This window comes from Homarus americanus, unplaced genomic scaffold (assembly GCF_018991925.1).
Source record: "Homarus americanus isolate GMGI-L3 unplaced genomic scaffold, GMGI_Hamer_2.0 scaffold34354, whole genome shotgun sequence".
In the NCBI taxonomy this organism is placed as follows: Eukaryota; Metazoa; Arthropoda; class Malacostraca; order Decapoda; family Nephropidae; genus Homarus; species Homarus americanus.
This window is the reverse complement of record NW_024727436.1, coordinates 22180-38647: the sequence shown is the minus strand read 5'-3', so window position 1 is coordinate 38647 and position 16468 is coordinate 22180. Positions and strand designations below refer to the sequence as shown.

At 36.7% G+C, this 16468-nt stretch overlaps 1 protein-coding gene across 1 annotated transcript; it reads left to right on the top strand.

The window, feature by feature from the left end:
* Positions 1-4457: 4457 nt before the first annotated feature.
* LOC121865844 (dnaJ homolog subfamily C member 2-like) lies at positions 4458-16422 on the top strand. The gene is made up of 14 exons (XM_042365393.1): positions 4458-4655; positions 7216-7403; positions 7720-7795; positions 8367-8575; positions 9268-9357; positions 9527-9615; positions 9950-10075; positions 10203-10290; positions 10910-11038; positions 11437-11622; positions 12516-12688; positions 14231-14436; positions 14847-15013; positions 16057-16422. The coding sequence occupies exons 1-14, from the start codon at positions 4592-4594 to the stop codon at positions 16117-16119; spliced, it is 1854 nt and encodes a 617-aa protein (XP_042221327.1). The 5' UTR covers positions 4458-4591; the 3' UTR covers positions 16120-16422.
* Positions 16423-16468: the final 46 nt, after the last annotated feature.

Here is a 16468-nt window from a genome sequence, read left to right as displayed (position 1 = left end):
ACAACTCATAAATAACATCAAAAATTCACGTCTGTTTATGTGACACAATAATCAAATCTGTGAACATGGAGTCGTTTGTTATACATTGAAGAACAGAATGAACGATATCATCCCACTTTCATCATTTGTGTGGTGGAGTCGTTTGTTATACATTGAAGAACATAGTGTTATTATACCTGTTTCATCATACAAGTGAATATTATCCTTTGATACTGTATACTGTATTCTTTCTTAACTTCTCAATGCTTATATCTCTCGTGTCAAATTTTCCACATACAATTTATATTCATCGGGTATATTATTTAAGATATCATTATTTTAATTATTTCTCTTTCTTTAAATAGTTATTGAGAAAAGACTTAACGAGAAAAGGTTTATTTCTTTTTATTCTTTCCATTCTCTTATACCTCATATGGTGGTTCTTTTGTTTAGGTGGTAATATTTATAATCCTGTTTAAATGTGCTTGAAAGAATTATCCCTCCCTTAAAACTGTATTGCAGACTAAATAACGGCGCCACGGTGAGTTGTATTGACAGTATTATACATTAGGCTGAGGAATAAAATGTATGGATGGTGATACAGTATTGACCATTGTGAACTGTAGTGGTGTGCTGATGAATGGTGAATAACAACACAATACCTGTAATACCTTCTTAGGGTAGGATGTTATAGTGCTGTAAGAATGGTGACTGTCTTGTAATAATGGTGATGACTAAACTATGGAAATTAGGGTTGGTTGATTAGATCTTGAGAATTTAGGCTTGTTAGCACCTATGTTGAGAGATAGGCCTACCAGCTGTGAGAGATAGGCCTACCAGCTTTAGTACCCATACATGGTAATTATACTCGATAACTATCAGTGTATGTTAATTAGGCTTGACTGATGTCGTATGGTGATGCAATCTTATTAGTTACAGTAATATGTATAATTAAAGTCTAATAAATGCTGTACTTTGATAAATAATAAAACTCGTGAGAATATAATTAGGCTTAGAGTACAATAAGGCCAAAACTAGAACTCTTAGCATGTACTCAGAAATCGGCTTAGTAATATTAGTACTCTCAGATAAACGCTTGATTACTACTTGATAGGTCTAATACTTTCAGAAAAAAATATCCTTTGTGATTGAGAACTGATACCTTATTGAGATATATATATATAGGTGTAGGTTACAGGATTATATAATATAGTATATACGTGATAGACCTAGTATTATGATCATTATACCTTATTAGTAGTATATACTTGGTGAGGTGGTGAAAGGAATCAAATATGACACTTAAGTTACGCCTCTTGAAGGAAGAAAAGAGGTTTCATGTGACTACACCATAAGAACTTTCCACTGAGTGACTTTGTTGTGATTTTTACTCGTGATGCTATGCTATGTGGCAAACCTGCAGGAAGACACTGTTTAAATTATTATTTTTTCATTTATGGACGGGCAGGGCCTTTCATGGGAGGTGTGTGTGTTGAAGCTACCGTGTTGTGGACAGTTTTTAGACTGTAAAAAAAAAGGGAACAGAAACACTGGCATGGGGTACTGTAGTGACGCTGGATTGGTCAGACAGGCTCACTCACGCCCTACCTATTGTGATCAAGCTACATTCCATTGTATATAAATAGCTATTAAAATGTTTATGAAGGCAATGTCAGGGATGTATATAAGAAATGTAATTTTGTATCATATAAGTAGATGTTATCTATAGAATTACCAAATAAACCATTATTATCCTTAATTGTGTGTTAATGCCCGCCATTATATATTGTTGTGTAAAGACATGGGTATCTAAAACAACTTTCTAAACTACAACTATATAAATTTTGTGGAAGGATCAGACTGGAACAAAAAAAATGTTTTAAACTTAATGACAATCGTAATATTTCTCTGTTCTTCACCAGGAAATTTCATATCAATTGAACGTCCAAAAAATAATTAATAACTTCCTAATTTAATCTAACCTTACAAAACGTAACTTAAGTAATATGATATATCCTAATTTAAGTTAGGATATGTTTATTAAGTATATGAATAAATTTTTTTATTCATAATGTTCTTTTGGATTCTCATTTGACCACTTTATTCATTGGCGCAAATTGGCGGAGTTGGATAGGAGAGGAATGGTGAGCATACCATAATTAATCGTCTTTCATCTGTGTTTAGCTTTTTCATCGACTTATTCAATATATATCTCATGTTTAAGTTGTTATAGACTGTTAAAAATATGGTAGAATAAAGTCGTGGAGGCAGGAGATAAAGATATAATGGCGACAATATATAATGAAGCGAATGTCAACATGGCGAAGGTCGTCTTCCTCACCAAGTTGTTGACGTCTTGAGAACTATAAGAAAATAACTAATTCAATCAACTAGATATTAAATCCAGTAGTTCATATGTCTAGAATTATAAATTAAACTGATAGTAATTAGTTACAGAGTTGAGACCAAAATGAATAATATGGAAAGTTTTGGCACCAGATAATTTAAGATCCCATGATTATACATATTACAGAATTATACATAATATATGATTATACATATTCTGGTTAGGTTTATCTATATATTTCATTTAGTCACCTCAACTCTAACTGATGAAAATGGAAGATTATGCTAAGTAAAATTTCGTCTGAATTTGGCTCCAGTAATGATTTTGTCTAATAAATTCTCAACGTTTAGTGGTTGGTAAATGGTCAATATGTATTCAGTAAAATCCTCATACAAGTTTATATTGCTTCATCATATATAATCATTTGTTTGGCTTATGAACTAATGTACTGTTGTGCGCTTAAAGGTCTTAGTTGTTGAAGAGATGCAATAATTTATCCTCCGTCACTGATCGTCTCTTACACTGTGGTCAAGTACCGGGTAACCTCTCCTACACTTCCTTTTACTTTTATCCTCTTCACCACTGATCGGCTTGTTAGTCGTTTGGGTAGTCCGTCACGTCTCTATTGCGCACTGTTGGGCAGGTACTGGGCATGTACTGGCTCCTGAATGTACCTGAACCTGCTCCACTGTTGGTCAAGTCTGGTCTTGAGACAGCTCACACTCGGTGCCGTCACAACACTTTCTGGTAGAGTGTTCCAAGAGTTCACAACTCTCACTCAGAAAAAGTTTGCCCTCACAGTTTTCTGGACTTGCGCCTTCTTCAACCTTGAGCTGTGACCCCTTGTGGGGCGAGCGTCCGCCAGCTCCAGGTGCTTGGTTGAGTTACAAATTGTAAGGAATTTAAATGACCTCTCCTATACAACCCTCACCAAGGAAGAATATACCAGGTTAAACTCGTACCTTGTTGTCGGTCAGTCAGGTGTATGGACGACAGGTATAGTTTACAAAGGCTTTAAGTAACCATTAACATTGGACCTTGTGATAGAAATGTCATTGCGTAACGTATGTAAGGTTTTGAAATAAGTTGAGTTTGGTTCTATTACACTTGTGTCGATAAATAACACTACACATGTTTCACGTATCAGCAGCGTAAAATACTCACCCACGTTAAATGTCATTATAATATAGCATCCCCAGTAAAGCTTCGTGTCTGTATTCACGTGAAGGGCGGCGAGAAACTGTACAGTACAAAAGCATTATATTTGAATTTTGACCCGTAGAAAATAAAATAAGCTGCAGTAGGCCTAGTTAACATAAATCCTAGACCTGGATCTACGCCAAATGGAATCTAACAACACGCTAAATATTGTACACCAATAACGTGCGTAAGAGAGAGTTGTTCATCACTGTCTACTCAAATCTAGATGGAATATCGTGTGCAATCGAATCTTTTATACATATTAAGAATAAAAAGAAATAACCATCGTGTTCACTGTAAAATAAGCAGTACTTTTATGCAGAATTCGTATAAATACTTCCATTCAAGGCCCATGGGACTGACCTGAGCTCCTCTGAATGACAAACTAAACGAAATTGATCTTGCGGGAAAAATAATGTTCATCTCCTCCAAGTAAATAATTAAATGCAATACATAATTGTTGATGCATCTCTATGAATGAACCTTCGTTAAATTAGTACAGGCAATGATTTAAGCAACATTCTTAAGACAGTTCACATGATTAAACCATCTTATATAATCCTTCTGTCTTGTCCATCATTTGTCGCGCAGAGGATAACAGTATAGTAACAGTATAGTCGTAATCCATCTCTTGAAATTATGGGATTTTTCTTAACTTTGAAAATTGCACTATGATATGTTTCTCCCTCAAACAGTTAACTTTAATAGTACAATCATTATCATCCTTTAATTGGAAAAGTTTATACAATCATCAACAATATATATAATCATCCTGACAACATAATTATAATTTCTACTAATAGTTTTTGTATGTTATCCTTTGTAATTATTGATATACACACATTCAATTCCTGTAGGAAATATTACTATATTACCTAAATAAAGTCAAATTAAATCACCAGACATTAAGAGCATAGTCTCCCCTCCACAGGTATCAGCCAGCATCGTCTTCTCTGAGTCAGCACGTGTGTTCCTTAACCCGCCTCACCACTGTCCCCACCGCCCAAAAATGTGTTCCGTTATTACCATTATTTTGTAGCGCCTAACACCACAACCCCCTTAATTATGACAGCGGACATGGATACAGAAGACTCCATCGTATCTGTTATCATCAAGAGGCGCCTAACACGTGAGTAGAATGACCTAGTTGGGATATATTATTGTAGGTAGTTCAGGCTATAGGGGGGAGAGCTCTGGAATTCATTTAACCATTTACAACTTTGGTTTAACTATTCTAATCATTTAATGTGGTGTAATGTACTGTTTTTAAGTCCATGCTGAGAGTATTTGTCACGTTTCGTCACCAGGTGTAATTTATTTGGGTGTTTGTTATGATTATTTTTAATCAATAACTCATGGAAGTTTTTCTAGAACTCTTTAATTGTAGAGGGAGATATTTGTGATTATGAGACATTATGCTAATGTGATATAATTATTCTGGTAATGTGTATTGAGTGATTATAGAAGATTATTATTATTATTATTATTATTATTATTATTATTATTATTATTATTATTATTATTATTATATGAACTCAGTGTTAATTTGGAAATCCTTTGATGGTCTGTGGTGGTGAAATGTGTACTGTATTTTATTACTGAAAATGGGGTAGAATTGCGGTGTTGGGTTGTGTAAATATAAATTAGACTGGATATTTCCCTGGCTGTTGGTTAGGTAGGAATTTTAGACTAACACCAGAAGAAGTTGATAGTATTGGACGAAAATGTGTGGAAACGTTATTTTCAATCTATTAAATGGAATTGAGAATGCACAGAACCTATCAGAACCTGACCTAACCAACCTAACCTAAAGTAACCCACTTAACTTTACCTAACTTACCAGAAAACGACTTGTAAAACATAGCTTATGGCACTGAATAGATTATTATTTCCATTTATTAAATAGTTTGTAATTAATGTTTCCATAAAGTTTCGTCCAATTCTATCAACTACTTCTGGTGTTAGTCTAAAAAACCCTACCTAACCAACAACCGGACAAATATCCACAACGTATAAACTATCCTTCAGTAATGATATATACAGTAGTGATCTGTGTATGCTAAATTCAGATAAATGTCGGTGATTATTTTTTTTTTCTGCCCAAGTTTGTAAAGGCAAAGACTTGCTTGTTGCTACAGAAGAAAATTTAAGAGCACAATAATAGGAAAGAAATTTGTGCCTTGATAATTATGTATTTTGATAAATGAAAGGAATATTTTGGTATTTATTTTATTGTAAGTTAACAAGTTCACACATCTTTCCGGTAATGCTTTGCACATCAGACTCATGAGAACGAGCTACCTAACAGAAATTGTTTATAGAAGGAAACTTTTTCCGGTAACCCTGGAGGAGGTGGCTATCACCAGAAGGCATTGTTCAATTTAGTTAAATTTTCGGTAAAACTGCAGATTAAAGCAACCCAAGAATCTGATAAAAAATGTGTTTTTCTGATGGTTTTTGATGTGATTAGTTCAAACCAGACCTTCGTTTTTATCAGAAATCACTCATTTTGAATTTATCCCCCTGCCCTCCTCAATATAATTCTATCGATTGCATGTTCTGAATTCCTGGTACTCTGTGCTTGCTAACTTGTACCATATAACCAAACTAAACCTTACCTAACCCCTTAACAGTCCCCGAACCCCTGATGACCCTAGCAGTAATAGGCTTTGTAATAAGTTCTAATAACCCTAGAGTCGCGTGGTCAGCCTCCACGAGAATATAAATAGCCGTTAGAGTATTTCTTGCCTTACTCCGAGTCAGGGACCAGAATGCGTCGTGGATTCCGCTGTTCTCTAAAGTTTCCTTATTTTTAGAATGAAATAATACAATAAACATTCCAATAATCAAAATCGCACCCAGCACATAATGGCTCCTTGTTGCAACTGATTCAAAATGTCCTGAATCCTCGCATCCACACCGAATATATTGAACGCTAATTGGTTGAATCAAAAGTTGAGATTTTTTATTCGATTTGATTGGCTGCCGCCTCCGCCCTAGGTTTGATTGGCTGCGGCCACCCACAATTTGATTGGCGGCCACCCCCCGGCATTTAAGCGGGAGGTAAGCGAACGTACGCACACACAATTTGAGCAACAGCGTAGGGGCAACAGGTGCTCTGATTTTATTATTTTTAAAATTCAACAACTTACTTATTATCAATTTGTAATGGAAGTGTAATATAAGAAAATGATCATAGAAAAAATTGTTCTATCGATTAAGTGTAGTGGATTTCCGGAATTCTGTGGTTGCTGTAAACTGCAGTATTACCCAATTTTCTACAGATGTTCTTATCATTATAGTAAGTATTTTAAGAGAGGTGATGTTTACTAGAACCAAATAGAGCCTGACCTACCCAACCAAAGAAACCCACCTAACTTTACCTAACTTCCTAGCTGGCCCACATCATATTAAACAGAAAGTCCTTATTTTAATATCTGGTACCAATGAAAGCAGCTTGTTGTAGCATCAAGGTGTAATTATACGTTTTTTTGTGGACGTGAGAGTACCATCAGACCGAGCGGGTTGGTTGTAAACACACTCGGTATAGTGGACTTTCATCTCTATATAGTCCATTAATAGAGGTCATACTGTAATATCAATAATACTTGTTGGATATGTCAGGTTTTATTGATATTTATTGTTGTTGGGTATCTGAGAGGCTTAATGACAATTGTGTTCTTCTTCAGCTCTTATACAGGTTGAGGTAGAGCCAGTCGGGCGATGGTTCCACAGTTATGAAGCTCGGCGGCTGCGGGGTCACCTGATCTCCTCTGCTGGGGAGAGTGAGGAGGAGAGCGAGGGAGAGGAAGGTCCTGAAGTAGAGATTGAGGATGATATTCAGTATCTCAGATCACTTAACCCAGCGGACTGGAAGGTGTGTATAGTAGTACTTCGTGTGTGTGTGTGTGTGCGTGTGTTTAGTCTTGTAAATTCATACTCCATGTGTGTATAATGTCCTGTGAATTGGGAAAATTGGGATATAGCAATACTCCAATTAGAGCTGATTCAGAAAACACTTATTATCTACAAACCTGCCTAGAGCTTTCATTAGGTGTGTACTGTATTGCTGTCTATTCCCTGTACTGTACTGTCTTGAATCATATGTAATGTTCAACAATATTAACAGTAAAGGATTCTCATCAATTATAAAGCATTTTGACACATGACAATAACTGGACTTAATATTACAGGATCAAGACCACTATGCTGTGTTGGGTCTTAAGAAATACCGCTACAAGGCATCAGATGAAGATATTAAGAGAGCTTGTGAGTATACTGTGGGTTTTATTAGTTACTGCAGTGCATGGATACTGTATATATATATTTAGATTCAGTTACAAGAGGGAATTATTATCTGACGTGTGCCTGAATTAGCACTGCCTAGAATAAGAATGTGGTAATTATAAGAACTTTTCACATGGATATATTACTGGAGATTTTTATGATACTGTATTGTACTGTATTTTTCTTACTACGGTACAGTACTAAATTGATGATAATGTTTAGAAATGAAGTAAATGTTGTGGAGAACTTAAACATGACAAAATTACCTTCAAGTAAACTATTTTAGGTAAATGTTCACTAGATCAAATAATACTAAGAGTCCAAGTGAAAACATTGGCAGGTATGGAGAGTACCGGATACAAAAGCTTCCTTGTAAGCAAATGTCTAGTAATAAAGTTGTACTGTATAATACTGTAGTGTCTTAATACAACAGGAAAATACAGTACAGTACAGAAGTCTTGTATTACACATGAGAGGATGTGGTCAGTTCATAAGGGCAGAATTGAATCTTAAGTACAATGATTTAAGTAACAGTTAATACTTCATCTCCCAGACCGCATGATGGTCCTCCGGCACCACCCTGATAAGAGAAGAGGAGCTGGGGAGGAAATTCGGGACGACGACGATTATTTCACATGTATAACTAAAGCCTACGAGATATTGGGTGATCCAGTGAAACGTCGCTCGTGGGATTCTGTCGATCCAGAATTTGACGACGAAGTTCCCGCAGTAAATGCCTACAATAAAGCTAATTTCTTTGAGGTGAGATTAATGTGTGTGATTTGGTTTTGAGTTCTATGATAATTTAACCCAACTATCCCAGCCCCTCAGGTGAAATAAACTGGGGTGCCTTATCATCAGGTACTGTAGAATAATAACACATGACAGGTAGAACTGGAGGAAGGATTACAGGGCATTGTCAGAGAAATGTAAGCCGGTAACAAATGCTAATAAAAGTTAGATGGATTTAGTCTACATACAGTACAGTACTACAGGATTATTTGCTGTAAATTCTGTATTTCAGTCTGTAGTGGTAGATGCAGTGCTGAATTTTTTGTGCTTTTAATTGTGAATTTTTATGTTCAAGAGCTTCTCCTTTGGTTACATATACGTTACTGTAGCCAATTGGAGAACAGGAAGACTCAAATACAAATACTGTAGCCAATTGGAGAACAGGAAGACTCAAATACATACACTGTAGCCAATTGGAGAACAGGAAAGACTCAAATACATACACTGTAGCCAATTGGATAACAGGAAAGACTCAAATACATACACTGTAGCCAATTGGAGAACAGGAAAGACTCAAATACATACACTGCAGCCAATTGGAGAACAGGAAAGAATCAACGTGTGTGAATTAAGAATATATATTGGGTCATGAACGGTATTTATAGTAAAAGTTTCACTTATTTTAACATAGGATTTTGTATTTATTTTTATGCTCTTTACAGGTGTTCACTCCTGTTTTGGAACGGAATGCTCGGTGGTCGACGAGGAAACACGTCCCTAGTCTAGGCAAGCCAGATGACCCTAAACAAAAAGTAAGTTGTTTTGGGGATTGTAAGTTAATATTATCAGATGCTGTCGTTATATTGTAATTTTCTAATGGCTTTTCTTCATTACGCTCACTCCAAAAATTGTCATTACAAGAAATTATAGCAAATTACAATTGGTTATGTGGGTAAACTGATACATTTTTCTTCCTTGCAGGTCGATAGGTTTTATGGGTTCTGGTACGACTTTGAATCTTGGAGAGAGTTTTCATATTTAGACGAAGAAGAGAAAGAAAAAGGACAGGAGTGAGTATTTTATTTGTCACTGTGATATTTATGGTTAAGTTAGGTTGTTCTGGTATTTGGTGTTTACATGTTGGACGTTGTTGTTGAAAATCAGATCTGTTAAGTTGGAATATACTCTACAGTATTTGTTTACTTGCGACTTAGATTAACACGGGATCTTCCTTTGTGTGTTAAATTTCACGGTTTGGTTTATTATTTAATTTTAATCCAATTTTTTAGATTACTTGTCACTGTTAATTATAAGATTGATTAATTTTGATGCTATTGGTACCAGTGTGGCATTTTTTGTTTGTTGATAAACTGGGTAATTGATGCGTGTTTTGTTTGCGATCAGTCGAGAGGAGCGTCGATGGATAGAGAAACAAAACAAAGTGGAACGAGCCCGGAGACGGAAAGAGGAGATGGCTCGGCTGAGACGGCTGGTGGACAACACCTACGCCTGCGACTCAAGAATTGCAAAGTACGTAACAAGTTTTTGGCGTTGTTTTCTGTTCCTGGGAGTTTTATTTTAGAGGGAGAAGAATTTTATTAATGTGTGTTGCATTTCTTGTGATTAGGAGTTGATTACCATATTTTATTTCTTACAGGTTCAAAGAGGACGAGAAAGAGAGAAGATTAGCACATAAAAAAGCAAAGGCAGAAGCAATCAGACAGAAGGTGGAAGAGGAGGAGAGGGTAAGCTATTTCGCATTTTTATCCTCCAAATAGAATATTGTCTGTTGTCTCATTGAGGTTTAACGTTGAGAGTAATACCAGAGAGGTGGGGAAATTACTATTCATTTACTACATTGGATTTGTAATGATTGTTTAACTTGGTGGAGTTTTCATTTTAATAGCAAAAATAAATGGTTCAGCTTCAATGTTAGAAAGTTCTTGAAAAGTTGTCTGTCTGGTAGTACTGGGATCAAGTCTACATTGTTGATGCATCATTTGACTGATATTAATTTTCAGATTATATAATTACTATTAGTCGTAATTATACGTATGGGCTTGTTAAAAAGAAATCTGAGCCACAAAAATAGTCAAAGAGAGATGGAGTCTCATGTGTGAATCCGGACTCATGTGGTCGACTCTTGCTACAGTGGGTCAACCTTTGCTGAGTTAATAATAAACCGTTTTTTTTTTTTTTTTTGAGTTGGGGAAAAGCTTTTATGCAGACCGATCTAATAACTCCAACTTGGCCCACCAGGACAACCATGTTACTGTACTCCCACAATGAGATAAATGTCAAATTCTTAGGTGTGGTGAATATTTTCTGGAGAACTTAGACTCTGTTTATCTCTTCCTTAATTAGATAAGACGAGAAGCAGAAGAAGCCGAGAGAAAAAAGAGGGAAGCTGAAGAAGCAGAGCAAAGAGCCAAGCAGGAGGTAGAGAAGAAGGAACGAGAGGCATTGAAAAAGGCCTTCAAGAAGGAACGCAAGGTGAGACTTGAAGCTTTATTTTACATTGTAGTGTCAAGAATTTTATGTTAACAGCAAAACTATTGAAGTGATTTCTCCATTTATAATTGTTTTATTTTCATCATTACTATTTTATGACCATTTTCTGCACTTTAATGGACAGTTTTTGAAGCTGTATAGTCTCTTGCAACTTCTCTCCTGAGGTCATTACTCATAACACCTCTCCTCATGTTATTCTTGGTCTGCCTCTGCCCCTCCTCCCCCGCACATTAACTCCCATTCACCTTTTAGTTAATACAAGTGTGGAAAGCAGCCAGCCATAAGACATTGATGATGATGTTGGTAGAATATAAGCTAAAATTAACCAGAAATATCTAGGAATAAACTTTTAATGATTTGCATATTTTTTCTCGTTGTAGACTTTACGCTCTCTATGCAAGGACAACAATTATTACACCAACAATGAGAGTGACCGGGTACAGGTGATGACTGATGTAGAGCTGCTGTGTGAGGCCCTGGAACTTGTCAAAATTGAAGAACTCAACAAGGAACTTTCTCAGGCGGGCAAGGATCAAGCTAAAGGCAGGGGAGTGTTAATGAAAGAGGTGAGGAGTAAAGATTAACTTTTTTTTTGGGGTGTGTAAATGAATTTCAGATTATCCCTATGTGTACGGTATACTATTATGAAACTATATACGGTAGAATCCCAGTTATCCGGCACCTATGGGGATTGAGAGGTGCAGGGTAAATAGATTTTCTGGCTACGTGAATCTCACTCTTAAAATCCCCTAATGAATCCTACAATGCTCAGTGCTACAGGCTGATATCACAAATTTGTATCTCGGAAAAATGGACTTCTCTAATATTTATTACACTTTATTATAAATGATGTGACTTAGAGAAAATGAAAAAATAATATCAAACTATAAAATTAGAAAAATGAAGAGCATGTGTGTGGAGGCGGTGGTTTACTGGGCTATAACTGCATGTGACATGATGACACACACAGCCCGTGAGCCAGCTGGGTGACTGCCTGAACTGTGTCATGTTGCCCACAGGATGGTTTGGGTGTGGAAGGAGCTATTTTTGGTTTATAAAATATGTGCTATTGTATTTTATGATATACTATATATCAATTTGATTGTTTATCATAGAAATAAATATGGCAGCTCATCCCCATTGCATGCAGTATCCAAACTTACGATTCTAGCTGATTTGGGCGGATTTTTTTTATTTTATTTCAATTTGTTGCCGGTTAGTTAAATCTTCTGGTTGCCGGTTAGTTGAATCTACTGGTTGCCGGGATACCGGGTAACTGAGATTCTACTCTAATGGTTTTCTACCCATCTACTTGTCAATCATGTTTTATTTTCACCGAATTGGCATGGGACAGAATTTAAATTGCATAATATTTTTAGTGCAGATTTGTAGTTGCCTAAAAAAAAAAATCCTTCAATCCTTGTCACACCTCTCATCATGGATTCTTATTTCTGTCCAGGTAACTGAAGTTCGTAATCAAATTAAACGTGAGAGAGAGGAGGTAGCAGCAGCAGCATCACGCGGAGGTAGTGGAAGTGGCGGTGAAGGATCGTTACACAAAACATGGTGCCAGGATGACCTCCAACTATTAATTAAGGCTGTGAACTTATTCCCAGCTGGTACAACAAAACGGTAAATCATTTTGTCCGTCTTATATCACTGTCTTGACTTGATGACTGTAGATAAGGATGAAGGGCTATTGCTAGTCTTTGGCTGGGATGGTAGGGATAAGGGTTGGAAGTACTTTGTGGGTACTTGGGGACAGGGAGAGGATTAGTTTTAGGATAAGGTAAATGAAGGGGATGTTTGGTAGAATCTGGGCTCAACCAGATATGTTGTATTTTAAGATTCTGGGTTGATACTTTTGTACTACTTATTAAACTTCTAGCTCTCAGGCCGTGACATTTATCAAGATCGTGTTTCGTCGTTGCAGTAGCCAATATTCCAAGGAAGAGTTCACCTCTGGCCAGGTTCTTTATGGAGCTGGCCGAGCATCGTATCTTTTGCTTTAATAATTGTGGGAGGAAGGGGTTGGAGAGGTCAAGGATAGTGTCCATTAGTCACTCTCTTCTTTTGTAATGGGGTCTTGCTCTATGTGGTAGTACAGGAATGCTTTGTTACACAGGATTTTGTCGGGTGTTAAGGCCCTGTTTGGTCCCATCCATGTGGTGAAGTACGGTCCCAAGTGTAGTTGTCCTCCGGTGTTTATTATTCGTTCTAGTGCTGTACCTATGTAGTTATTGTTGCCATTGTTAAATATGTGTTGTTTAGCATTAAAATCTCCCACGTCTTAAGGTCTTACCAATGAAGAAATCTACACTCCCACTCAGGCTAGATATTAAGTTTATTCTAAATCAGATCATGAGAAATGGTCTTTTTTTGCCAAGCTTTTCTTACTTTGATTCAGAGAGTGACAAGAATGAAGAGCAAATACAGACTCGTTCTTCATTAGTTCTTGGTGCAGGATGAATAAGTAAACCCTAGTCATTAGTGGCTGGAGCTAATATAAAGTGTTTCATATCTCCTTATTGCTACCATACCTTTCAATAAATGTTACTTAAAAGCAAAGGTAACACTTAAGAATGGAGATTAATGAGTTGTAATGTCACTTTAGCCTTTCTTTCATGTGACTTGACCTAAACTATTTGCACATTTTAAAACCTCGATTCCAGCCAATAAAGGGGACATTCTTCTGACATTCTTCTTTCATTAATATTTGAGTAAAGACTCCACACGGGTTCACTCATATTGTTGCTACACTTAAATGTACAGTACTGTATTTAGGTTACTGCATTCAGAGATTTGGCGAGTGTCTATCCTTAGATATTTAATGTTCCTGCTGTGGTCACACTCCATCTGAGTGCTTCAGACTATGGTGGGCTGCTTATGTACTTTGTTCTCCAGGTGTTTTAACTCTTGCCTGCCCAGTGTAATGTTCCTAGATTATAATCCTCAACTGTAGCCATTCTGTAATGATGTGAGTATGGATACAATGTTAACCATCAAATGTAAACGAATTTAGTTCATTCTTTGGTCAAATTTGTAATTAGAAATTTCATAACTGCCATTTCCCATGATGCAGTAACTTAAATAGTTTTGTGAGATGGTTACAGTGTATTTAATCCTTACTATAGTGTCTGTACAGCAGTTGTTAATGAATGTTCTCTTGTGTAGGTGGGATGTAGTAGCAGAATACATCAATCAACACACAACTACAAATATTGTAAGGCATGCCAAGGAGGTCCTCAGTAAAGCCAAAGAACTGCAGCACTCAGACCAGCACATGCGTGAAGCTGCCAATAAGAATGCTTATCACAGCATGGAGAAGTCTCAGGCTAAACCAACAATCAGTGATGCAACAGCTTCACAAAGATTTGACAGTGAGTAGTGTAGTCAACTTTGTGCAGTCAAGTGCATCTTATTATTCATAGGGTGATATTACAGTACAGAGCTACCTTACTATTTAATAAGCTGGCTATACATTATAACATGACAAAATATTAACTAGTAGTGTGGAATAAGAACTTCATTGACGTGGTTAATGTACAGTATTTGAGTCCAGTAAAAAAAATTCCATTGAACCTTACCAATTTCTCCGTTAACTTCTTCAAAGTATCTCAGACCTGTGTACTATTTTTGCAGCATTTGTTAAAGAAGTCTGTGTTCCTTTAGTTTGCATCAAGCAGAGAGAGTTAGTAGGTGTGAGGAAGGAGTTTAGCTATAGTGTAGATTGGATTATATTCATGATCTGTTAACTACAGTACCTATAACCATTTAATATCTTGACTAGCACCACAAGAGATGTTGGGCATGAACACAATGGCATGGGGTGCAGAGGAGCAGCGTTTATTGGAACAGGCTCTGAAAACCTACCCAGTCTCCACCCAGGATCGTTGGGACCGTATTGCCGAGTGTGTCCCGAACCGTACTAAGAAAGACTGCATGAGACGTTATAAGGTAAGCTGGATTAGAAACGTACTTGTTTATTGGTATTGTCTGTCATTCTCTATAGAAACAATCATTTTAGGTGGATATTTATTGATAAATTCTAGCACAGTATATAAAAAACATGGTTTGTGTTAGTTTGGTTCTGGAGGCAGGAGTATCTTTATTTGAGATCAAGAGTCATGAGAAGCAGAAAGGAGGAGACATCTTACCACGGAATTGGGCTCAGGACTCCTATTCTAAGAGTCCTTTTTTAGAACCAGCATTAGCATTATCTGGGATCAGGAGCCTTTTTAGGGGAGGAATTTTTTTTGAGAACCAACAATAGGCTACTTCCTGAAGAATGCTCCCCCCCCCCTTTTTTTTAAAAGCATTTTATACCTCCCCTAAGTAGGTTAATATGGTCTTTTTCTTTTCTATTTTTAACTTCGTTTTACTCTTATTTTTTTGCCCCCTAGGCCCTGTTGTGGGTCGATGATCTGTGCCCGGTTGGGCTATTTCCCGGAATCAGTCTCTTGGAGAAGGACTGTCCTTAGGACCAATATTAGTTTGGGTAGTAGGAGTCTCTGTGCTGAATAAAATTGCCTGGCATAAGTCAAATAAGTTATTAAAAGTGACGTCCAGTCGTGAACGCGTTAAATTAAAGCAGTGTTGTGAGAACTGCCAGACAGGGAGGACAGTGGGTGCTTGCAAGCAATATGTTAGGAATCCCTAGGTTAACTTGACTCCCTAAGACAGTCAGGGGGTTAGCCCAGAGGTTCCCAATCTGTGTTTGTAGTAAGCACCCTTCTGCCCATTGTCAAGTAGTGCTCTTCTACAATACTTAATACAGTATCATGCTTGCAAGCACAATTTCACAGTGGTGCTTGTAGTCAATAAGTTGGGAACCTCTGCAGGTTTCTGTTCTATTGTATAGTTTTTATTTTATACATAATGTTGACAAGAGGAAAAATTTTGAAGGATTTGACTCTACTCAAGGACTCACCAAAGCTGTGTACTAGCCTCGTGTTCTTCGGCGATGTCTGAAATGATACAATTTTTTTTTACTTTTGCAGGAACTTGTGGAAATGGTAAAAGCAAAGAAAGCTGCTCAGGCTGCTGCTGCGGCCAAGAAATAATGTTTGTAAAGTTGTTCATGAACAAAATAAATTTACTGGGAAATTACTGCATATGCGTTATGCCGATGTAACTAATACTGTATACTGTATACAAAATTTTTTTCTTCACATTTGGAGTTTTGAGCATTCTATGATGAGGAAAAAGAACCGAGGCTCCATCACACAAAGTATTCTCAACACTATTGTTATTTTATAATTCTTGATTGTTCTTATTGTTCCCTTGATAATACTTTAACGTGACCGGACAAATTCCTCTAACGTACATTTGTATGATTTATATTAAAAGTTATTTTCTCGAGCGTACTGGATTGTTTAACTAAATCCATTGTGACAGTAATAAGTTAGAGGG

Coding starts and splice junctions, on each gene's coding strand:
- LOC121865844 (XM_042365393.1), top strand. CDS start 4,592: ATGACAGCGGACATGGATACAGAAGACTCCATCGTATCTGTTATCATC. Junction 11,039..11,436: donor CCTTCAAGAAGGAACGCAAG/GTGAGACTTGAA, acceptor TTCTCGTTGTAG/ACTTTACGCTCTCTATGCAA. Junction 11,623..12,515: donor GGGGAGTGTTAATGAAAGAG/GTGAGGAGTAAA, acceptor ATTTCTGTCCAG/GTAACTGAAGTTCGTAATCA.